Below are 26,168 nucleotides of genomic sequence, written 5' to 3'. Positions count from 1 at the left end.
CAGTCACAGAATTTGAATTCTATTCCTTTAAACTGGATACATGCATAAGGATACTGTGCTCCTTTTCTTACAAATCTCACATTTTTTTAAACAATTTTTAAAGGCTTTGTGGCCATGTGTACAGAGCAGAATCTTCACCAACACGAAAATAAGGCCTGATAGGGTCAGAGAAAGAGGCCTTTGGGAAAGTGAAGATGTGAGAACAAGAGTCCTCATCATAAAAGGAGAGAAGTCCAGCCTCATAGTCCACAAAAACCCCTATGTTATTAACATTCTCCAGAGAAAGAGGAGTTAGGGGAGACGTAAGAGCTACATAATCATCATCTTTGCAACGTCTGATGGCCCAGAATCCAGACTCAGGATCCCGTCTCATGTCATTGTCTCTTGACACATTTTCCCAACAAACTCCGACATCCCACTCGGGTCCTCTTATACTATATATTCCAAAGTAATGTTTTTCTGAGGTGATGGTCTCATATCCCAGGACACAGGGTAAGTCTTTGAACCTAGCAGGAGTCTCATGCTTCACTTGGGGGGATCCACCAGTCACCTTGTTTTCATCCTTGTTCAGAAGTAGTTTATTGTAAGCTGTATCTGGATCTAGAGTAACTGTAACTTCACAAAACAAATGAGTTAAAAAACAATGGAAAACAAAATGACATGGTTACTTCATACTTAAGTACTCAGTATATTCTAAATATTATCAGCCCATGCTCTAAAGAAAAATTTTTTTTCTGACAGCCTTCCTAGTTATTTTATCCAAATTCATTGTAAATAGTAAAACAGAAATATCTTTCACAAAGAAAGGTGGAAGGATTGGAGAGCTAATATATGATTGATATTGGGCATTGCTGTCATTAAGTGGCATTGTGAGATATCTGGTAGGAGCAGCAATATATTTCTAAGACTCCAAGTAATCTTCTGTTCTTAATCAATATTATTTGTTTTTCACAGTAATATCAGCAAAAGAACAGATGACTATATTTGATATTTTTCCTTACTCTCTTCTCCTAAGCTCTCCCAATGTTTCCAAATGACACTGACACAGTATCAGAATGAGAAAAGACAGTTAATTAAATACTTGATTATTGGCACACAGGATTTTATTTGGGCCTTAGGACACATGGGCCCTCACCAACTTTAAGTATACACTCTTTGGTTTCTCATGAATCATAAAGTTTAGTACAAGCTGAAGTACCAAGTACCAATATACACAAAAGTGATTTGAGTAGCATTAAGAAGGAGTAAAAATAATGGTCCTAATGGTATGATGCTAAAGAAAAATTAAAAAAATAAAACATGATAACAGGTTGAAGCTAGTGATTTAGTCACCTAGTCTAAATATGACTCAACACCTTGATTAAGTACCAAGCAGATGACCAGAAACACATGGGAAATAAAGAAGGAGAAACACTAAGCTTTTTTTTCACTTGTTTGTTTTTCCTCAAAACCACTCCCCACCTTTTGATACCTTGTATTTCTGACCTCAAGAACTCTATGAAACCTATTTGTTCTCTCTCTCCTATTGGGTGTTGTGGTTTGCAAAAGAGGCAATGGGTGGCAATCGTGTTTGGTCTGTAGTCTACTTTCAGCATGTTTCTCCCATCCTGGGTGGATCCTCCCAACATCCTTTATTTGGTGCTCCCTTCTCTATCTGAGCTCTCTTTTTCCCTAGCATGTGTGGCTGGCCTCCAAGCCATGGAGTAAAATTCCTGGTACTAATCTTGGCCATTCTTGGGTGTTAGTCTACTATTTTGTTACTTTATATTCCCCAGATGGATGCAATATTTCTATGTCTATCCCTTTCTTTCTGATTCATTTCGCTTTACATGATACTTTTCATGTAGTACCACTTGTATGTAAATTTCATGACTTTGTCTTTTCTAACAACTGCATAGTACTCCATTGTGTAAATGCACCAAAGCACAAAAATTTGTAAGTCTACAACTGTACCTCATGGTGTCTCACTAATAAAAATAAAAAATAAATAAAAAATAAAAGATGAAATCATATAAGGTAACATTTAACTCAATAACAGTGGATTTAAGACAAAAAAAAGAACTCTATGAAACCAACTTCCTTCCTTCTATCTGACTTCATTCTACTTAGCCAGTGAGAGTGCTGGGGATTACATGTAAAACTAAGAGGTGGAGTGGCAATCATTATTATGAGAGCTTCTCCCCAGTGCTCTGAGAGTCTGCACTTCTCTCTCAGGTCACACTCTCTGCTGTTCTTCAGGTCCCTCCACCTTTATTTGAGCACTCGCATGGTGAGGACTCCCTGACTCTCTCTGCTCTGGTTGCTTCAGTGCTCCTTATTCATTGCCCAAATCTATTATATGTTTAATTATTTGTTTCTTATTAAACCCTCCTCAATGAGTTCTTAAAAGGAGGTGATAGAATACATTTGGGATTTTATGTATATACTTTGAATGGTTAAAAAATAGACCTTGTTTGAATGCCCATTAAGATTCGGCAATGAAAAGAAAACCAAAAAAGGCGGAGAATATATGTACAGATTCTTTCTCAAAGAAGACATGCAGATAACCAATAAGCATAACCAAAATTTACTAACAGGATAATTCATATCAAAATTACAACGAGATATCATCTCACACCAGTTAGAAAAATACAGCATTAATGGACAGATGTGGAAAAAGGAAGCTTCAATCATTGTTGCTGGGTAGCATGCTTGGTTCAAACTTTTTTTTTTTGCTTTTTAGGTCACACCCGGTGATGCACAGGGTTAGTTCTGGAACATGCACTCAGGAATTACTCCTGGCAGTGTTCGGGGACCATATGGGATCCTGGGAATCGAACCTGGGTCCGCTGCATGCAAGGAAAATGCCCTATTTGCTGTGCTATCGCTCCAGCCCCTTGGTGCAAACTTCTTAGAAAATGGAGAAATGCAAAAAAATAAGAATTGAGCTTCCATAAGACACTGGGTTGAGTTTCCCTTCCTGCCCCGACCAGGGATCTGACAGCCGAAGACCTCCAGAACCAGCCACCACCATGCTGAAACCACTCTCCACTTGCATGAAGGTACTGGCAGAGGAACAAAGGCATGCGGGTCCCGGGGCTGAGGTCTCCAAGCCTGCTCAGATTGGGACTGAGCATCCTCCACCCAGATCCTCCACATTCCAGTAGGCAGAGGTCACTCCAACCAACTGGCCCCCCCAGCGCTGTGTAGTCCCATCAACAGCCAAGACCCAGAGACTATAAAGCCCAGCTCCCAGAAGCATTTTATTATCTCATTTTATTATCTCATTCTTACTTTGGACAAAATGGCAGGCTACCAAATGTAACTTGCCCACACGGCAGAGTCTGGCAAACTCCCCATAGTGTACCCAATATGCCAAATACCAGTAACAATAATGGGTCTCATTCTCCTAACCCTGAAAGATCCTTTAATATGGCACTTTTTTTAAAAATCTCAGGGCTAGGATGAAGAAGATGTTACTGGGGCCTTCTCGAGGCAATCAACAAACAACAGAATGGTTGTGATCGTGATGACACTGTTATTACACTTCTGGAACCTATGAAAAAGGCCCAAAATTTCTATTGAAAATGCATTTGCACTCCTATGTTCATTACAGCACGAGTCACATTGGTATCATTCACTCACTGTCATCCTGTTGGTCATCGATTGCCTTGAGCAGGTCCTAGTAACACCTCCCTCTTCCTAGCCCTGAGATTTTAAAAAGTGCCACATTCGAGGCTCTTTCAGGGTCAGGAGAATGAGACCCATCATTGTTACTGGTAACATTGGTGAACATCTGAAAATAATCCATTTCCATGTTCAGATAACTGATAAAGAAAACATTGTATCTATATGCAAGAGAATGCAACTCAGCTATAAGATTTAATTATGCATTTTTCATATACTGAAGACATCTAGAAGCTATAAGACAGACACAGCATATTTCCTCTCATATATGGAATATAAAGAAACTTTATAAGTGAATAATATCAAATGAACACAAACAACAGAATCTGTGAACTGTGCTACATAGCCACGCTTACCATGTTGGGAATATGGACAGATGGGGTTTGAGGGAATTAACTTTGTAAAGCAGAAGAGGGATGAAGAAATGGACATTTTGGTGGGGTTTGTGCTGAAATGTTGTATGTCTGCAATTCTATAATTGACAGCATTCAAACTTGCAGTGAGTAACATAGAATCTTAAAAATAAGTAAAATTCACAGAACATATATGTAGGCATGATAATTGAAATAGTACATCAAATATGTTATTTCTATATGTATTATATAAATATTTATAAACAATGGGGCTGAAATGATAGTACAATGGGTAGGATAGGATGCTTTTGCAGGTGGCTGACCTGCATTTGATCCCGGCATCTCAAAATGTTTCCAGGAGTGATCCCTGAGCTCACAGCTGGAAGTGAAAAAAATAAATGTTTTTAGAAAAGAAATTTAATATTTAAAAAAGTTAATATAAAATGAAAATACTATAATGGTTTCATATCAGCTAGAGAAAGGGTGCAAAATTGTCATCAACAGATTTTGTTGCACACTGGTTAGAGTAATGTAGAAAAACGGTATCTGCAGAGACACACTTAACAGGATCCAACTCACTTTGTAGGAGGGGAGGTCTCTATTATAAGAGCTTTTCCCTCACCTAAATAGCAATTGCTTACATTCTCACCCCAGTTACTGCATAACATACTTAAAGTATAGAAATATGAAATTTTATTGTGTGAAACATGTTGAGTGAAGCACGTCTTTGGATTCAGAACATTTTTCTTCTCATAAATGCAAAGCAATATCTCTATATTCTAAGCATGTGGACACACCCAGTGCTAAGTCAGTGCTCATCTCATCAGCACTCCTATAACTAAACTAAGTAGAATAAATGAAGACCACATACCATTCACAGAGCAATTTAGTTTTGGTCACTGAGGCTCTCAGTCCAATAATGACTAAAAATCCCCATCTGTTAGCAACTTCGTATAATAAATTTCAGGAGCAGACACCTAGAATGTAAAGTTACAGTGAATGTATACAGTATAAATAATGGGTTTCAAGGCTGGAGCAATAGCACAGCTGTAAGGTATTTGCCTTACACGCGGCCGACCCGAGTTCAAATTCCAGCATCCCATATGGTCCCCTGAGTACTGCCAGGAATAATTGCTGAGTGCATGAGCCAGGAATAACCCCAATGCATCACCGAGTGTGACCCAAAAAGAATAAAACATGGGTTTCGTGTCTCTTATTATACTTTATTATGGCAGTGTTAATAATGCCATCATATTTGCGCTATAGAGACTCTTGCTTCTTGACTTCACTTTGCAGAAACAATTTGCCATGTAGGGAGACTCATGCACACACATTTGAGAGTTTTCATCAGGAAAGAGAAGGCGGCATCCAGCCTGCAACCAGCAAAGTGCTAGTGCCCGAGCTCCTACATGCATCAAGATGTGAATTCTGCTTACAGTCACAATGTATTCGTAAGTGGATTGTGTTAGTTTCCAGATAAAAACATATCCAACGGATCATGTTTATTGAACCTTCGTTAGACTCCAGTTCAAGGATTGCTGAGTTGGGGGCAAAGTTGTGAGGTATTCTGTTCTTATTTGGGGCGGGAGTAGGGAAGAGGGGGTTGATGCCACAATCAGCTGTGCTCAGGACTTACTCCTAACTCTGCACTTAGTGACCAATCTTGGCAAAACTCAGGGACCATATCAGATGCCAGGGATCTACACCGGGTTGGCTGCATAAAAGGCAAACACTCGTCTTGTGATACTATGCTCAGGACTGACAGTGCATTATTTGTAACCACTAAATTAAATGCAACACAAAATTTTTTATAGTGGTTGTTACTTTATAGCCTAACAAATCATAAAAATATCTTTGTTTTCAGAGTTTTTTTAAAAAATAATTGTAGGTTATTAGAAAAATAAAGCAAGTATGGAAAGACTGAAGAAACAAACAGTAAATTTGGACAGAGTAGGACTTGATTTTCAAATGTTTCAAACATTTATTGTGTTATCTTGTGTAGCCCTAAAACCACAGCAACACAGTCTTCACCTACCTTTCTATTATTATGCTGGGAATTGAGGGACATAAACATAATCATTAATATCCCAAATGCTTTTCTCTATGCTTTGTGTAATTAATGTTTTTTTTTAAATTTTCACAGTGCATGAGTGTTAAGTGTTACTATTTTGTTTTTTTATGTAGGACAGATATATAGTTATTTAGCTGGGAGACATCACTAGTGAACTGGAGAGAAAGAGCTGAAGAGTCATTAAGAAAACCAATACTCTAGCTAGAATATGCCCAGAAAAGAGCAATAAAATGTGTTGCCCATTATTCCTCCCACCTGTATTATTTCAGAAATTTTGCATGTCACATACCATAATCAGTCTCAAACATTTTTATCAATTTAAAGAAAATGTTATAAAGATCAGGCTGAGCATAAATATCCGATGAGACATCCTCTGGTGTGTTTAAATTCATAGCAGAAATCCTAATGAAGAAGAGTCAAGAAATTTCATCAGAGTGATATTCCATTGGACTCCATAAAGCCACTCTCCTTCCCTCCTTAATTCAAAGAGCACTCACCTGTCCAAAGTGTCTGTCACATCCTATAGAGAAAGAGAGATAGAAGTTGCTATGGAAATATTAGCATTATATAGAACTTTGATGGGTGAATATTTCTCTATAATTATACCACTATTAAAGTCAATTGTTCCACTCCTATGTATTAATGAATTCCCAGGGTATGATTCTGATCCCAATTACCTAGTACAGCATTGTTCAGCCATTTCACCTGTGGTCCAACACCTGTCTGCATATCATTCCAGCGTAGCAGTTATAAGCACTGTGATAGACCACTGATATTCACCTCTCTACCCTTGTTTACCTTCACCAGCACATGCACAAAAATTGAGAGAAACACTGGCCCAGTATAATACAATACAGTATCTGATCAACCACAGAGTATGTTTTCTTACTTTGGGAACATGGGGATTTAATAATTCTATAACCACATAACCTGTGTGCACTTGGAGGAAGATCAGGAATTGTCTCAAACTTGCTCATTAAGCACTTTTTGCAATCAATGACTCATTGCTTCTGAAGATATTATAGTAGACATTTCCACAAAGACCATAACAGAATTCACATAGTGCCCTGGAGACTGACTCACTTAGGTGGGGGCAGCAGGTTTGCACTGAGAAGAAAGGTCTTGCTGTGCCACCTCCATCTTTTGTGAAAATAGAGTAAGGACTTCCCGGCATTTATCCCAGTGTGCTATATCCTTACTATAGCTAAAATCAGGCCTCACTGTATCTGTTTGAGCAGGACACAGGAACAACTCGAGAGGAAAATTTATCAGTCTTTTTGGTAACCAGGTTTTAGCTTGCAAGAGTCGACAGGACATTTGACACCAGAAATCTCTGCAAATTAGATGGAGGCCATCGTATGCTTACCAAAGTTCTCCTGAGGTTCCCCAAGAATGGCCATATGTATTCCAGGGGCCTCTTTTGTGATTTACACAAAGACAGTCTACAGATTAGCGAAGGACACCCATATACAGGCATGTGTATGTTAAAGTAAGCATACATTTAAATTATCTACTCTCGTGTGTAATTTTTTTTTCTTTTTGGGTCACACCCAGCGATACTCATGGGTTGCTCCTGGCTCTGCACTCAGGAAATACTCCTTGTGGTACTTGGGGGACCCTATGGGATGCCCAAGATTGAACTCGGGTCGGCTGCATGCAAGGCAAATGCCCTACCCACTGTACTATAGCTCTAGCCTTGTGTGCATTTCTGAGAAAGAACGCTGCAGATCATTTCTCTAAATTCCTCACGATTTCCTCTGAAAACCCAGGAACTGATGCCTTCATGCATTCTGCCACATGCACAGTCTCAACTGCAGTAACTCCTGGGCTGAGCCCTGACATTTCCTCTCCAGTTCCAGGATGTGTTTGTTCAGTTCCTGGCTTTGCTTCTCCAGCTGGGCTGCAGTCTCCTGCAGTCTCTTCAAAACTTGCTCTTTTCCATTCTCCAGTCTATGTAGATAAGATTTCTCCTCCATGTATAGTATCATGTGAAATATCTTAAAGCTATACTTGATAAAATTTTTTTCATGCAGAATTTCAGACAAAAATGAAGAAAGCATGTTCCAAGCACAGAGGACTGTTTATTTTTAGATGAAAAAAATCAAAATATAGTAGTATCATTCATGTAAAATTGAATAGAACTTACAGAGACAGGAAGTCCATCTCTCTCTGGATTGGGATTTCTTTACGTGTTACCTGGAGCTTTTTGTCGTGCACTACCCATGACTGTTAAATTGAGAGAAGAATGAATATCATCTGTCAGAAAAATTAAATATTCACATAAACAGATGAGGGCAGATGTTGGAAAGACACCTTTAAAGGCCCACTGACCTGTTAAATTTGAGTGTAATCTTTTGGATTACATCAATGTTACCAGAAAAATTCTGAGCTTCTCTCATAAGCAGTCTGGTCAATCAGAAATAGACCTAAGTTTTCAGCTGTAGATGTTGTTCACCATTATCTGCTGATCCTCAGGAATTTTTTGTGTATGAATTCCACCTGCAGAGATCCTGTTCCTCACAATGATTAGTTTCTGGGCGTGGAAATTGACAGGCCAGATCCTGTATTGTGGTAAATTCAGAGTGGGAGGTCTACACCTCAAACAGAAATTACATTGAGATGTTTAAGGCTTGTAAACCAGTCAAGATGAATCTAAGGAAGGAGACAATTAATATTGCTTATCCTAACTGATATTCAGACTCCTCAGCAATTACTGTTTAAAGGTCAATAAACAGGAGTTCAAATCTCAGAATTGTGGCCACCTAGGAGTCTTAGAAAGATAGCACAGCGGGTAGGGCGTTCGCCTTACAAGCGGCCAACATGGCCAACCCGAGTTCGATTCCTCCGCCCCTCTCGGAGAGCCCGGCAAGCTACCGAGAGTATTCGATATGCCAGACACAGTAACAACAAAGTCTCCAATGGAGACATTACTGGGCCCGCTCGAGCAAATCGACGATCAACGGGAGGGCCTTTTTTATTGATTTATTATAGATGAGCGAGATTAAAACATCCTTTTGATTTGACTAATCCTTCTATATGCCTAATCTTTATTTTTACATTTATTTATTTATTCATTTTATTAGTGAAACACCATGAGGTACAGTTGTAGACTTACAAACTTTGGTACTTGGGTTTCAGTTATACAATGATCGAGTACACATCCCCCCACCAGTGCCCATTCTCCACCACCAATGATCCCAGTAGATTTCCTACCCCCCCCAACCCATCCCCCCCACCACACCCCATCTTGGTGGAAAGGCATTCCCTTTTGCTCTCTCTTTCCTTTTGGGTGTTGTAGTTTTCAGTATTGGTATTGAGTGGCCATCGTGTTCGGTCTATAGTCTATTTTCAGCACACATCTTGCATCCGACTGGAGTGATAGCACAGCGGTAGGGCGTCTGCCTTGCACGCAGCCAACATGGCCGACCTGAGTTTGATTCCTCCGCCCCTCTCGGAGAGCCCGGCAGCTACTGAGAGTATCTCGCCTGCACGGCAGAGCCTGGCAAGCTACCCGTGATGTATTCGATATGCCAAACACAGTAACAACAAAGTCTCCAATGGAGACGTTATTGGGCCCGCTCAGGCAAATCGATGAACAATGGGAGGACAGTGACAGTGATCTTGCATCCCAAGTGAGTCTTCCAAATATCCTTTACATGATGTTCTCTACTCTATCTTGAGCTGCCTTTCCCCCCCAGATGCTGCCAGTTTCCAAGCCATGGAGCAGACCTCCTGGTACTTATCTCAACTATTCTTGGGTGTTTGACTCCCATTCTGTTACTTTATATTCCCCATATGAGTGCAGTCTTTCTGTGTCTGTCCCTCTTTCTGACTCATTTCTCTTAGCATGATACTTTCCATATAGAACCACTTGTATATAAATTTCATGACTTTATCTTTTCTAACATCTGCAAATTTTCCACTGTGTAGAGATATGAAAGTTTACTTACCCAGTCATCTGTTCTTGGCATTCGAGTTTTTTCCAGATTTTGATTATTGTGAACAGTGCAGCAATGAACATAGAAGTACAGCTGTCATTTCCACTGTACTTTTTTGCCTCTCTGGGATATCTTCCCAGGAGTGGTATTGCTGGGTCAAATGGGAGATCAGTTTCTAATTTTTTGAGAATCTTACATACTGTTTTCCAATAGGGCTGAACCAGTCAGCATGCCCACCAGCAGTGAAGGAGGGTCACTTTCTCACCACATCCTCGCCAACATGGTTGCTTTTTTTCTTTTGAATGTGGGCCATCTCTGTGGTGTGAAATGATATCTCATTATTGTTTTGATCTGCATTTCCCTGATGATTAGTGATGTAGAGCATTTTCTTGTGTGCCATTTTCCCATTTGATTTCTTCTTTGGGAAGTTTCTGTTAAATTCTTAGCCCCATTTTTTTTTTGATGGGGTTGGATGTTCTCTTCTTGTGAAGTACAACCAGTACTTTGTATATCCTTGATATCAACCCCTTGTCGGATGGGTAAGGGTGAATATCGTTTCCCATTCTGTAGACTGTATTTTGCTCACTGTTTCTTTTGAGGTGCAGAAGCTTCTTAGTTTATAGTCCCATTTATCTATTTCTGTTTTCACTTGCTTGGCCAGTGGCGTGTCATCATTGAAGATACTGTTCGCTTTAATATCATGGAGTGTTTTTCCAACCTTGTCTTCAATATACCTTATGGATTTCGGTCTGATGTTGAGGTCTTTAATCCATTTTGATCTTACTTTTGTACATAGTGTTAGGTAGAGATCTGAGCCCATTTTTTTTCATGTTGCTGTCCAGTTTTGCCAGCACAATTTGATAAAGAGGCTTTCCTTGATCCACTTAACATTATCAAAGATTATATAATCTTATATTTGGGAGGAGGTGTCAGTATATTCAACCCTGTTTTGTTGGTCTGCGACTCTGCCTTTGTTCCAGTACCACAAGACTATGGCAGGCATCATCCTCAATAGGGAAAAACTAAGAGCCTTCTCTCTAAGATAGGGTTGAGATAAGGATGGCAACTCTCTTCACTGCTATTCAATATAGTACTGGAAGTACTTGCAATAGTGGTTAGGCAAGAAAAAGATATTAAGGGCATTCAGGTAGGAATGGAAGAAATCAAGCTCTCACTATTGAGATATGACACTATATTTGAGAACCCTAAAATCTGTACCAAGAAACTCCTAGAAACAATAGACTTGTATACAAAAATTGCTGGCTATTAAATCAAAACCCAAAAGTCCATGGCTCTCCTATACACAAATAATGAGACAGAAGAAAGTGACTGAAAAAAAAATCCCGTTCACAGTCGTGCCCCCAAAAATCAAGTACCCAGGAATCAGCTTAATTAAGGACAAAAAAAGACCTGTACAAAAAAAACTACAAAACACTACTTCTTGAAATAAAAGAGGACTTGAGGAAATGGAAAGATATCCCCTTCTCATGGATCTGGAGAATTAACATTGTCAAAAGGGCAATACTCCCCAAAGCGTTGTACAAATTCAATGCAATCCCAATAATGATACCCATGACATTCTTCAAAGAAATGGAGCAAACACTCCTGAAATTCATATGGAACAATAAACCTCCACAAATAGCTAAAGCAATTCTTGGGAAAAAGAAAATGGAAGGAATCAACCTCCCCAACCTAAAACTCTACTACAAAGTAGTAATATATGTCTAATCTTTAGAGCTAATATATTTAGCTATAAAGCTAAATGAACTCAATTTCTTACCTGAACTTTTCTTATTTTCTCTCTTATGTTACCTTGACATTCCTTATTTTTGGCTTCTTGATCCCTTAGGGATGTCAAAGTTTCTTGGAACTTTTTCTGAAGGAAAAAAAATGTTTGATTGAAATTTATTAATTGGGCAATTTTTCATTATATATCTCAGGGGAGACCAAAAGACACAAAAGATGAATGGGTTCTTGTGAAGTACTCTGAATAGTACTCACCTTGTAGCCTTGATAGGCATTGACAGCAAGGACAGTGGTGTGCCCTTTGTGCTGTGGTTTCCGCTCGCAAAACCAGCAGACAAGCTGACCATCATCTTCACAGAACAGGAAGAGCTTCTCTCCGTGTTCTTCACACAAATATTCCTGCTCCATCTTCTTAATGGTGTCAATGAGGTTTCCTAGCTGCTTACTGGGACGGATGCTCTCCCTTTTAAACTGCGACCTACATACAGGACACTGGAAGTTTCCTTTTGACGGTGACTTCTGTTGCTGGTTCTCAATATTTTTCATTATACAGGATTGGCAGTAGATGTGTCCACAGTCTATGATCACGGGCTCAGTCATCAGCTCCAGGCAGATGGGGCAGGTGGCTTCCTCCCTCATGGTCAGAGCTGTACCCGAGGCCATGGTTTTTCCTGGAAATCTTTAATACTCAATCTAGAGGTAGAGATCAAGCAGATGGGATTTTTCTCTAAGTGATATTTAGACTTTTCACCTGAGCCTATGGGACTGACACTTTCAGAGCATGAATTGGGTGTGAAATACAGTAGTACTATAACAAGTGTTTTAAATTAGATTAAATTTTTAAATATTTATATTTATTGTCTCCTTTTAATGAGACACGTTTCATTTATTATTTATTGTGGATGTTGGTCTAACTGGCAGTTCAGAAAACAAACAGAGCATAACTACAGAAATTTTTCCTGGATCAAATCTGAGAGAGATGCCAGATACTATTCATCAAACAAATTACAGATTAACAGAAAGAATATTACCAAGTTTTTAATATAATTTACCAATGACCTAACCATCACAAATACTTTGTTTCTGACTAATTGGTTTTAACTGTGGAAGCAGTTCTTAGGAATTAGGACTGTCAATGAAGATTCAGTGGATTCATATTTAACTAATGAAAATCCCTCTGTGTATTCTATCTGCCCCTCCCTCCAAAGAACAATAATATCAGTTCAAGGAAGCCTGGGAGATTCCTCTAGTATCACAATGTAAGCTAATAGCTACCTTAAATTCCCATTCTCTAATCCTCCCTGATCTGAGGGAAGGATAATCAAGCTGAAGGGAGAAGAAGAGTAGGTCCTAGATCAGAGCTTTTGAAGACTCAGAGAAAAATGAACCTACAATTGTAAGACACCCTAAGTCAGGCTCATAATCTAATGACTTCACCAGTTATGAATAAAATGGATGAAAGAATTTTGCCCTGCTAGGAGTAATTCCTGAGTTCAGAACCAGAAATAAACCCTAGTCCCAAAGCCAAAAATCATGATCAAAAAGGCAATAGCAATATAATGAAACCACCGGTAGTTCAAACTCTTCCCTTATGACAACACCTGACAATGCTTACTTGGGCATAGAACTTCAAGCCGAGACCATGTGGAGAATATCCACATATCAGCACTTCTCAAAGTCATTCAGGGGTCTTGATCTTCTGAAGCTCACAGTCTCTTTTAAACATACAATCCTTTCTTTCTCTTCTCTTATATTGAAATTATTTCATGTCAAATCAAACAATAATATCTTGATAATATCCTCTAACCACGTGTCAAGAAAGTCATTCATTATTACCAAGCCGGACACATCTCTGAGAAAAGGATGTTTGATATGTTCAAATCATAAATGTAATATACCACTTGACTAAAGAGGTTTAAAAATGAGCAAAAATCTGTGTAAAAATGCTTCTCAAATACATAAGAGTAAACAGTTTAAAAAATAGGCAAAATATCTGTGTAAATACTTCTCAAACGCAATCCCCCGTACATATGAAAATATCAGCATGATTTATTTGTAGAGAAATGAAACTCAAGTAATAATATATGACTTGCCCTAGAGTAAAAGTTCTTTTTTTATTTTCAAAGAGTTTTTCACAGTATTCGATCACATTCAATATTTCAAAACCAATCCCACCACCATTACACTTTCCCACCACCTTTATTTTGAGTTTTGCCACCAACACCCATGCCTGCCCCAAAAACAGATGACAAGTAATTTATTTTATATTGTTTGTCATGAATAATTGACAAAAAATGATCCAAAATGTTCACTTGAAAAAAATTGTTTTTAAAAATTGTTGTATCTCATCTTGGAGCCATTAAGCCCCTGAATTAGAGATCATTGAAATGTTAGTAGAAGCTCGAGCTGTGTGTCACCCACAAGTGTACCTTGTCCTGGACTGCAAGACAGCATTTGCAGCCATATGGCACTTAATACGACACACCCTACCCATACTGCAGGATTACCACACCACCTCTGGTGGGATTCAAGGTAGGAGGCAACCAACCCTAGAGAGAAATATTATATTATTTCTGTTCTGCTTTGGGGCAGGATTTGGGGTTTGGGATGGAAATATGGTGTTGTGAAGGTGTAATGGTGGTGGGATTGGTGTTTGAATATTAAATGCAATAAAATATTGTGAACTGCTTTATAAAATAAAAAGAAAGTAAAAAAACTGTTGGTAGAGTTTGAGTCTTGTGTGCTTATATATATAATGTAATAATATTGTTAATCTTTTTTTCTGTTTTATCAGTTTTTTGCTCCAAGAATGCTCTTCCGTCTCTCTCTCGGAGAGCCAAGCAAGTTGCCAAGCGTATCCTGCCTGCACAGCAGAGCCTGGAAAGCTACATGTGGCATATTCAATATGCCAAAAACAGTAACTATAATGGGCTTCATTCTACTGACCCTGAAAGATTCTCCAGTATGGCTGCATTGGGAAGGATGAATAAGGAGAGGCTGGTAAAATCCCAGGACTGGGACAAATGGAGACATTAATGGTGTCTGCTTGAGCAAATCAATGTACAACTGGACAACAGGTGATGCACATGAATATTTTTATCAAGAATTTTTTCCTTCTAATTACACCGCACCATATGTGGTGTGCTATTCTTTGTATATCAGTGAAGGCCTTATTCTTATGGATAATTTAAGTTGACAATAACAATTATATACAGACTCTAAGTTATTCTTAACATATATATCCACACCATAGCATCAAACGCAGCTTTTCAAAAATGCTAGATTACAGCCTAAGGATAGAGAAGTTATAATATAGATCATTTATTTCAAAAAAAATTTTCAAAAATATGTTCACAACCCAGAATATTATGAAAATAAGAGACTGTGTCTTCTTGGTGTTAGATGGAGGGATGCCAAGAAAGAATTAGAGTGCACCATGCTGGAGCAATAGCACAGCGGTAGGGCGTTTGCCTTGCACGCAGCCAACATGGCCAACCCGAGTTCGATTCCTCCACCCCTCTCGGAGAGCCCGGCAAGCTACCGAGAGTATCTCGCCCGCATAGCAGAGCCTGGCAAGCTCCCCGTGACGTATTTGATATGCCAAACACAGTAACAACAAAGTATCCAATGGAGACGTTACTGGGCCCGCTCGAGCAAATCAAAGATCAACAGGAGGGCCTTTACTTACTTACTTTTGCTTTCTAGTGGGTCTATTTCTCTGTCTGTCTGTCTTCCTGTCTGTCTGTCTTTCTCTCTCACTCCCTCTCTCTCTCTCTCTCTCTCACACACACACACAAACACACACACACACATACACACGAACACACACATTAGCTTTAGGTCACCAAGCAACCTTGGTCTTATATTATCACTTTGTACTCCCCAAAACTCACATTTTTGTTACCAATCTCCTCAGTAGCTTCTATTTACTGCGGACTCCACAAAGACATTCACATGATCAGGATTAAACAAGCAAGTGAAACTGCTGATGGTTCAAAGTCTGTTTGCTGCATGTTTCAATTCACCTCCTTCTGACTGGGTGGGGACTCATAGGAACAATGCTGCTTTTACTCCCCAGCAGTCAATAAAACCACGTGATGGGGCTGGAGTCATAGTATAGCTTGTAGGGCATTTCCCTCCCAACCAGGCGACTCCTGGGTTTGATCCATGGTATCTGTTATGGTTCTTGAGGGTTGACAGGAGTGAGTCCTTAACTCAAGGCCAGGAATAACCCGTGATGTTGCCAGGTGTAGCCCAAAATCCACACAAACCAACTACCAAAATTCCCAAATCAAGTGCCACAGTAAAAACCTAGGAAGCTGATTCATATCCCCAGGAAGCCACCAAGAGCCAGTGTTCTGACTTTCACTTCAGATCTCTCTCTACATTTGCTCCTAAGTCTCCTAGGAGTTAGGCACCTTCCTGGTCCCTGTGAATTTTCCCCCATTGTTAAGCTGTGATTTATTTTAAGTATATCTGGACTGGAGCGATAGCACAGGGGGTAGAGTGTTTGCCTTGCACACAGCCGACCAGGTCGACCTGAGTTCAATTCCTCCAACCCTCTCGGTGAGCCCAGCAAGCTACTCGCCCGCACAGCAAAGTCTGGCGAGCTACATATAGGATATGCCAAACACAGTAACAAAAGTGTTATAATGTTACTGGGCCTGCTCGAGCAAAACAATGAAGAACGGTAGGACAGGGACAGTGACAGTGATATCTGAAGTAAGGTAGGAAATGACATACAAGATAAGCAGGGCCCCCAGTGACCAGAAACCAGCTTCCCTGTTTGATCTCTATCTCAGGATGCTTCTCAGTCTTACTCTGCAAATCCCAATGCTGTAGCAACAGCAGCAACAGCTTCCAGGACCGCACAGGAGCCACTAAAGCCTCATCAGTGAATGTTCTCAGCTAGAGACACAGCACCCCTGGCTTTCAGTGCTCACAGACTCTCAGCGTGGGGAAGTTTCCTCTATCCCTGTCTGCGTCCTGAGGAACGAACAGTTTGGACTCAGTGAGTAATGGAAATTTAGTAAAGAAAGAACTGCTCTGGAAAGGGGGTGCAGCTAGGGGAGGCTAAAGCAATGCACAGCTGCTGTGGAGGACTCTTACAGGGATACGGGCACCTGGTGTTATTAATCAGGCCAGAACAGTTGACAAAACTCTTGGGTGATTTCTATCCAGCTCTCACAAATGTTTTGTTAGGATTTTTAAAAATACGTGTGCTACACACCTATTGTTTCTTTTTTCTGTTTTTTTTAATGAATAACTGTAACTGTGAGGTAGTTATAGACTTAAAAACTTTCATGATTACGTTTCAGTCATACAGTGATTGAGTACCCATCCCTCCACCAATGTCCATTCTCCACCATCAATATTCCTATCACCCCATGTCGGGGTTGGACTGAGATGTCAGGATGAGCCCATGTAAACTGCTCCGCACAAGGATAAGTACATAGGGATCCATGAAAATGGGTGAGGTTTCTCATATGTCCTGATTGTTTTGTATGAGGCTGAAAATCTTTTTCTTTTGGCTGCCTTAGTAAATAATTTCATAAATTTTGGTATACTGAATTGTCAGTCATCCTTTCTCACAGGTCCCTGAAGATCACTTAGCTTGTTGTCAGTATGCAGATCCAAGGTTACTTAGCCTGCTTGTTGTCAGTATGCAGATCCTAGGTACTTTCTTTGTTTTCAGTTTGCAGAAAAGCTTTCAGTTTTGCATGTTATTCCTGTAACTCCTTGTTGATGACCTCACTGTATTGAATTGTAGGATGGTAATAAAAGGAGATTTCCGGGTTCTCTACCTTTGTCACAGGTCTGAGAAAACCTGGGCCCTCCATGACATAAATTTCTTTCTTGTTCCTTGTCTCACGCCTCTGAATGAATGGATGTTCATGCAACATTCCTATATTTTCTGATTTTTATATCCTGTGACGATATCCAGGGAGTAGTTCATCTATTGGCCTCTTTTTACCTTTTATTTTTTTAATTAATTATTTTTTTGGCTTTTTGGGTCACACCCTGCCATGCTCAGGATTTACTCCTGGCTCTGCACTCAGTAATCCCTCCTGGTACTGCTCGGGGGACCATATGAGATGTCAGGGATTATATCTGAGTAAGACGCATGCAAGGCAAATACCCTACCAGCTGTACTATCATTCCGACTCCCTCTTGGTCTATTAAGGAAACTGAAGAAACTGCACAGTAAAAGAAAATTTAAGATGGAAACTGTCAAGACATTCTCTTCTGGCACTGGGCAAGGGGAAAACTGAGGGTTTTGCTATCATCAGCCCTCTCTGGGTTTGAGGTCCTTGTTGGAATGTAACCAGTAGTTGGGGCTACAACACAAAAACTGCTGGTACAGGAGCTCAGGCTTAATAAAAATTGTGAAAATATAAGCTATGCAGAACCATTGTATAACAAACTTCTCAAAGAATATCTTTAAAAAAAAAGAAAAGGAATATTGCAAACCATAATGCCCAAAAGTAGAGAAAGAGTATGGGTAATATTGTCTGCTATGGAGGCAGGGGGAGAGTGGTAATGGAGGGGTATACCAGGGATATTGGTGGTGGTGAATGTTCACTGGTGGAGGGATGAGTCTTTGATCATTGTGTGATTGTAACTCAAACAAGAAAGCTTGTAACTGTCTCACGGTGATTCAATAAAATTTTTTTAAAAAAGGAATATCCTTATTGATAAACTGCTCTGACAGTCTTTGGTTTGTCTCATTTTCTGACCATCCCTGCAGGTTGGAACTATACTACCTGTTTTGCAGAAACCACTCTTCATTAACAAATATACATATTTAAAGAGCCCAACATGGACAGTCACAAGGAAAACTCAAAATAAGCACAAACAGAGATACTGTCTCACATCTAATGGAAGATTTCTTTAAAGAAATAACATTGGGAGAAATTAGAACTGCATATGTTGCTATGACTATGTAAAATGCTGCAGTGTGTGTGTGTGCGTGTGTGTGCGTGTGTGCACGTATGTGTGTGTGTATGTGTGTGTGTGTGTGCAGACACAATGAAGATCAGGTCTGTTCCAGATAGAAGATGGTGCTCAGGAAAATAGGCAGTGCTGTGTATTGAACTCCGAGCTCCAGCATGCAGAGCTTGTGCTTAGAAACTTCCAGCCTGGTCTGCCATAACATAGGGCATGCAATATTTTTGGAATATAGTTTTGAAGTTCCCTAAAATGTTAAACAAAATTATTACCTTGTGAACTAATAGTTCTCTCTGTATACATGTTCTCAAGAACATTGAAAATGTCTTACTACTAAATGAAGAAAATATATGACAGAATTATTTGTGGTAGCCCTAATTGGAAACAACCCAAATCCTCATTCCTTGATGAATGAATATATACAGTGTGAAGTCTATACAGTGTAATGTCATTCAGTTGTAACAGATACCAATACATATTTTTCTTTGACAGTTGAATTCAGATTCAGGCACTGACACTTGTGAAACATGTGCATTATAATCCCTTACTTTTGTTTAGTCAGTCATTGTAGGATAATGTTGGGTTTGTCCTTTCAGCCTTGCCGCAGGGAACTTAGTTTACCGTAAAGCAATGTCCTTTCTGTATGGACACAGGAAGACAGTTAATATTATGCTTTTGTAAGTTGGAAGTTGATTTACTCCACTAATATTTACTCTTGGGCATGGGCTTTCTCGACTCAGTTGCCCTTAGTTCCTAGCACCCCAAAAGCAGGGTACCAACCAGGGAATGAATGGACCCAGGGCAAGCTGTGAGCTACCCTGGCATCAAAATGAACCAGGCCAAAGCACCACAATACTCAACTATAAGTTGAGAGCATAATCATGGACAAATGCTGTCATGATCCAGAAGTAACGACAAGACTTGAACCCTGCGGTGTTAGGAAGAGTAACCTGGCCTGAGGACTGTGGTCTGGAATATATAGTAAGATGTCCTCAGGAAGAACCAAACTTGATATATCTCTTACTGTGCTTATACAGAATGCCATTGCTAGAAATATTAGAAGTAGATCTACTACAACTAATTAAGTGGATTACTCTCTGAGGAAAGAAGAAAATACACACCCTGGATGGGATCCCACCCTTAAATGGATCTCCTACTGTTAGGGCGTGGATTGTGATCTCCCTTTAACGACAAAGAAACTCCAGAGACTGCCAACAGCAAGCAAGGTTTATTGTAAGACTGGCTAGCCAAGGTCAAGCCGCCTACACAGACACGCAGGTCAGTTAGGTGAGGCAAGACCCCGAACCTCTTCAAAGGGGATCTTATATAGGCCTTCACTGGCCGTTACAGCAAAGCCCGCGCATTTCATAGCCAATAGTTTGTAACAACATATGCTTTCCTAACCAATCCAATTAAGGGTACATCACTTCTTAGCCTATAGTTTAAAGATCAGCATTTTGCGTCGGTGCTTAGGAACTGACAGGGTTTTAAGGCAGTCCTGGGTCTTGCAACATGGGTCTTATGAGAGACATCCGGTTATCTGGTCTGACCCCCACCCTTCGAGGACCTGTATCTGAATTCCTTGCTCAGGGGTAGAAAAACCAGTTATTTTGCAGTGCAGGCTCCTATAAAGCGGATCTGAAAAAGCTTATCTAGACCTGTTCCTTGAAGAACAAGTTATTTTGCAATGCAGGTTCCTATTAAGCTAAGCTAAATTAATTCTGGTGGTAGTCCATTTTGGGCCTGTCCCTTACACTACTAATCCAGAATAATCTCTTTAGATAAGATTTTATCCTTGAGTTAATCTCCTGGAGGAGTGGTTTTACCTCTCTTTGTTGATTTGTTAATGTTCAACCCACCTTTCTATCATGACCCTATGTGATTGCTGTATAAACTAAGACTGTAAGAGCAGAAGGGGGCAGAGTCAGAAGTGAGAGCAGGTTGGGCTCCAGAGAGAGAAGTAGAAGGGCTCCAGAGAGAGAGAGAGAGAGAGAGATCAGAAGAGATCAGAGGAGAGACTACACAGACAGAGTCAGAGATAGAGAGACAGAGAGAAGAGAGCACAGTGGCACACACAGAAGTAGAGCACAAAGGAGGAGCCATCCCGATCCATACACAGCAGCTCGAGAGCACTGAACACGAGTGGTGAGAGAGAACCGCTCTGAGAGCCCTCGAACAACACACAACAACACACATCACCCTTCCTGAAAGAAACTGAAGCAGTTAGAAGACATCGGAGCAACGAGTATCTCTGAAGGTGAGGAAACCAAGAACAGGTTAGTTATTCTGTCACTAGCATAAAGAATCCCTAAAGCATAAAGAAGACTGGAAATACTTTGAGATGCACACAGAGGGCCAGATTCTGACCCCAGCCCCAACCCAGAGAAGGCATCAATGCTTAGCGGAGAGTTTGCACAGAAATCAAGAGCAAATGGCTGTGATAAGCATATGCAAGACAGCAAAAGTACAAACTTCTCCCCTTACCAATACCCTAGGTACAGACTCTTATCAACACAGAAAATGCAAGGTGGTTGAGTTCAAGGAAAACCTATAAAACTCCCTTAGCTAAACCAAGCAGCATTCTGGTTCTGCAAGTACCTTAACTTGAGAAAGCTCATTTGGAGGTCCTAGCAGGGGATCACAGCTATTATATACCCTCAGCCGAAGAATGATCCTTCTCCATATGGGCAAGGCCATCCTCATCAACTCAGCATGCAACTTCGGGAGAGATGACATGGAACAGTGAGATAGAAGGAGGCCTCACCCAGCCAGTCAGATTGTTCTAATCAACCCTGGCAATCAATGGGGCACTAGATGTCTCAGCCAGATTGTCTTCACATCCACATGCCCCTTAACTTGGGTTGTGACCCTTTACTGTCTTCACTCACGAGAATCTCACATTCTCTCTTGAATGCATTTCCCTACTTCATCTTCTATCCCCTTGTGAAGTTCTTTTGTGTGAGGGCAGACAACAGACTCAGAAACATAAATGAAGGCCAGAGTTTTTCCCCTTTTCTTCAAAGAGAAATCCCTCCAACAGATCTGACGGCATGATGTTGAAGAACACATATGGTGGGGACTGAGGGCACTATCCAGAGACCAAATGACCTCATACGTAGATTGATCGCTGCCCTGTGTTTGGCACTAGTGGGATAAGAACAGCCATAGCATACAGGTGCATGTGGCAGATGTTACCAAGCCTTTTCTCCAGGCACTTCCCTTGGGAGTTACAGGTGGCTCCAGATGCAGGCATGTTCTCTTTTTCCATCTCTTTCTCCATCTCTTTCTCCATCTCTTTCTCTTTCTTTCTCTTTATCTCTTTTTTCTCTTTCTCTTTCTCTTTTGTCTCTTTCTCTGTCTCTCTCTGTCTCTCTGTGTTTCTATGTATCTCTCTCTGTCTCTCTCTGTCTCTCTCTAGGTTTCCATTTCCCTACTCCTTTCAATATCATTTGGAGTGTCATTCAGGAGAAAAACAAAGAAACTTTCTCAAGATCTTCAGGAGAACAAAGGTAACTCAATGAAAATCTTCCTTTCAAGTATGCCTCCTGGAGGGTGACTCTAGTGGTCATGCTTAGACAGAATGTAAACTATAAGTCCTGGGATATGTTATTCCTTGGCCAGAAAACTGGAGAGGTCTCTCTGTCTTCTTAGTGCTCTTTCTGCCACTTCTTCCCTTAGTGAAGGGGCAGTTTTTAGTAGGAATTGGAATCTTAATGAGACCAGGTCACGGGAAAAATGAATACAGATAGCAGGATGTATTGCTAAGAGGAAACAGCAAGGCAGAACTGCATCTATATCTTTGCCCCTTATTAATTCACCCTCTTTCTCTACATGTGGGATATTACCTCTAAGTTTTTTCAGCTTAACCAATGAATTTCCTTCTTTCTTCCCCCCAGAGAAGCTTACAGTGCTCTTGTGAGCAACCCTGATCCCCTGAGGTTACCTTTATCTTTCCTGTTTGGAGTGAATAACTTGCATTTCTATTTCCTTTATAACTTTCCATTTTAATAGGACAAAAATCTGTCCTAGTATGTGGGATTAACAGCTTTTCTCTTGACTTTACTCTCCCAATATTTTCACAAGACACTGCAAGGGAAATAGATTGGGATTGTTTCAGAGTTTTCATGCTCAAAGGAAAGGTTTTTATGTCCTAAGATGAAATCACTAATGGAATTTATGTATGCAGAGTATTTCTATAATAAAATTAAATCTACTGAATAGAGGTCCACAGCACACTTTATGGTATTTTTATCAAGTATATTCTCTCTAAAGCAGGTTCCTTATGTGTGGTACCTGCTTTATAGCCAATCATTTAATGCAAATCTATTAGGGATCTACAAAAGCTTAGCATCATTCTAGGTTATGGCAAACAGTGAAGAAAGCAACCAAAATTTCTACATTCACAGAATTTGAATTCTATTTCTTTGAACTTGATACAAGGATATAAAGATACTGTTCTTTTTTCCTTAGATAAACTAGAAATCTTTTATTTAAAAATTTCTTCCATATATCTATGATAAATGTGGAAATAAGAATCTTCACCAATACAGAAATAAGGTCTGATAGGCTCAGAGAAAGAGACCTTTGGGAAAGTGAAGATGTGGGAGACAGGAATCAAATTGTAAAAGGAGATCATTCCAGCCTCATAGTCCAGGAAAACGCCTATAATATTAACATCTTCCACTAAAAGAGGGGTTAGGGGTGATGTAAGTGCTACATAGCCATCATCTCTACAATGTCTGATGGCCCAGAATCCAGACTCAGGATCCCGTCGCATGTCATTGTCTCTTGGCACATTTTCCAGACAAATTCCGACATCCCACTTAGATCCTTTTTTAAAATATATTTCAAAGTAATATTTTCCAGAGGTGAAGGCCTCACAACCCAAGACACAGGGTAAGTCTTTAAACCTAGTAGGAGTGTCCTGCTTCACTTCGGACCTGCCACCAAGCACAGTGTTTTCATCTTTGTCCACATCTAGGTCGTTGTGAGCTGTATCTAGATCCAGAGTAAGCTTAACTGCAAAAAAATTAATAAATATAAAAAAGAAATCAAAAGAACATGGTTACTTCATGCTTAGTACTCAGTTTATTCCACATATTATCAGCCTGTCATCAAGAGAAAATTTTTTTGACAACTTTTATAATCATTTTATGAAACTTCATTGTAAAAAGTAAAAAAAAAATCATTATCTGTCACAAAGAATGGTTGGGAGGATTGAAGAGCTAATACATGCTTAGACCTGAGCAGGGCTGTGACTATGTGGAATTGTACAATATCTGGTAGCAGCAGCAATACACTACGGTAGCTCTAACATTCTATTGTTCATGTTAAATAGTATTGCCATCTTTCTCACAGCAGTATAAGTGAAGGACAAGATAAATATATTTGACAGGTTTACTTATTCTCTTATCCAAAGTCCTCCCAATTTTTTTTTCCAAATAACACTGATACAGTTTCATTTGGGAAAATACAATTAATTACGTACTTGGTTATAGGAGACAAAGGTTGTTATTGGGGCCTTAGAACACATGCTACTCATGACCTTAAGTATCTACTCTATTTAGTTTCTCATGCAGCATAAATTTTAGTACAAGATGATGTAGCAAGGACAAATATACCAAAAAAGAATCTGAGTAGAGTGAAGAAACAAAGAAATGAAATGGTCATAATGGTCCTAGCTAACAGCACAATTTAAAAAATAAAATATGAGTTTGTTCTAGCTAGAGAGTTAAGTCACTTAGTCACCTAATATGACTTGATCAAACACCGAGTAGGTGAACAGTTGGAAATGAGAAATAAAGATTGCAGAAATACTTCTTTCTCCTGATTTTTTTTCCTCAAAACCACTCTCAAACTTTTAATACCCTGTCTTCCTGAACGTGGGACTTCTACGAAACCTGCTTCCTTCCTTCTACCTGATTTCATTTTCCTTAGTAAATGAGAGTCCTGGGGAGAACGTGTGAACCTAAGAGTTGCAGTGGCAGTCGTTATCATTCTCTATTGGTGAAACATTGATTGGTCCAAACTGGTTAGAAAATGGACAAATATCAAAAAAATAGGAATCAAGCTTGTATATGACACAGCCATTACATTTCTGGGTACACTTAAAAGGATGCATACAGCTCAGGTTGAAGATGAGAAGATCTGAATAATAAGAAGTTTTGTCCTTACCTACCTAGCAACTGCATGCATCATCACCCCAGTCATGGCACAGTGCTCTCACAGTATAGGAGCATTACATTTTCTTGTATGAAACATGTGGAGCAAAACATGTTTTAGAATTCAGAACAGTTTTCTTGTCATAAATGCAAAGGAATGCATCTAAATTCTAAGTATGGGGATACATCCAATACTAAGTCAGTGCTGATCTTATCAGCATTCCTATACTAAACTAAGTGTAATAAATAAAGACTGAATACTGTCAGGTGGAGGAATTTAGTTTTGGTCACTGAGGCTGGCAAAATAACAAAGACTTTCATAAGGGCCCCTCTGTTGGCAACTTTGTATAATTACTTTCAGGACCAGAGACCAATCGTGTACAATCTACATTGAACTTATAGAGTAAAAATAATGGCTTTCATGTCTATTATTGTAGCCTATTATGACTGTGTTAATGCCATAGATTCATCCTAGAGACTCTTGCTTTTTGATCTCACTTTGAAGAAACAATTGACCATGTGGGGAGACTCATGCACAAGCATTTGAGAATTTTCTTCAGAAAGCACAGGGAGGCATCCTGCCTGCAACCAGCAAAGAGCTAGTGCCCGAGGTCCAACACACACCAGACCCAAATTTTGACAACAATCACAATGAGCATGGAACAGATTATATTAGTTTCTAGATGAAAACAAAGCCCATCGATCATAATTATTGCAACACTGTTAGACTCCAGTTAGAGGGTTCCTATGAGCTATGGTCATTTTACTGAAATTTATGAGTTATTGTGTTCTTCTAATTTGGGTGTGGCAAGTTAACAACACACCTGGCTGTGCTCAGGATTTACTTCTAACTCTGTACTTAGTCACCAATCATGGCAGAACTCAACGACTATATCAAATGCCAGGGATCTTCCCTGGTTGGCTGCATGAAAGGCAAACACTCGACTTGGGACACTATTCTCAGGACTGAAAATGCGTTATTTGTAACATAGATTTTCATTAAATTAAAAATGAAAAATTTTCAGAGTGGTTCTTATTTTATAGCCTAAAAATAATAAAATATCTTTATTTTAAGATTTTTTATGAGAAAATGCAATTATAGTTTACTATTAAAATAAAGAGATTCTGGAAAGAATAAAGAAACAAACAGCTAGTTTTCTACTAGGTAGCACTTGGCTTTCAAAAGGTTCAAACACTTATTGTGTTACCTGGTCTGACCATAAACCACTGGCAGCACAGTCAGTCTTACCTACCTTTCCGTACATACTCTGGGAATTGAATGACA

At 39.6% G+C, this 26,168-nt stretch overlaps 2 protein-coding genes across 6 annotated transcripts in view; both read right to left on the bottom strand.

Annotated features, from left to right (window-relative positions):
* Positions 1-48: 48 nt before the first annotated feature.
* Positions 49-22,014, bottom strand: LOC130040130 (E3 ubiquitin-protein ligase TRIM38-like). Its single transcript, XM_056132149.1, has 8 exons — positions 21,918-22,014; positions 12,030-12,445; positions 11,809-11,904; positions 6,588-6,610; positions 6,380-6,492; positions 4,891-4,966; positions 4,343-4,398; positions 49-615 (listed from the first exon to the last, which is right to left on the bottom strand). Exons 1-8 carry the CDS (start codon positions 22,012-22,014, stop codon positions 98-100), a joined length of 1,395 nt encoding a protein of 464 aa, XP_055988124.1. The 3' UTR covers positions 49-97.
* Positions 19,968-26,168, bottom strand: part of LOC130040490 (E3 ubiquitin-protein ligase TRIM38-like) — a 35,756-nt gene continuing 29,555 nt past the window's right edge. For all 5 annotated transcript variants that reach the window (XM_056132624.1, XM_056132625.1, XM_056132627.1 and 2 more), the window contains one exon: positions 19,968-23,741. In XM_056132624.1, the coding sequence (XP_055988599.1) occupies positions 23,209-23,741 (533 nt within the window). In that variant the 3' untranslated portion in view covers positions 19,968-23,208. The remainder of the gene's footprint in view (positions 23,742-26,168) is intronic.

Source organism: Sorex fumeus, unplaced genomic scaffold (assembly GCF_029834395.1).
Source record: "Sorex fumeus unplaced genomic scaffold, SorFum_2.1 ptg000094l, whole genome shotgun sequence".
NCBI lineage: Eukaryota > Metazoa > Chordata > Mammalia > Eulipotyphla > Soricidae > Sorex > Sorex fumeus.
This window is presented reverse-complemented; position numbering and strand designations above follow the sequence as displayed.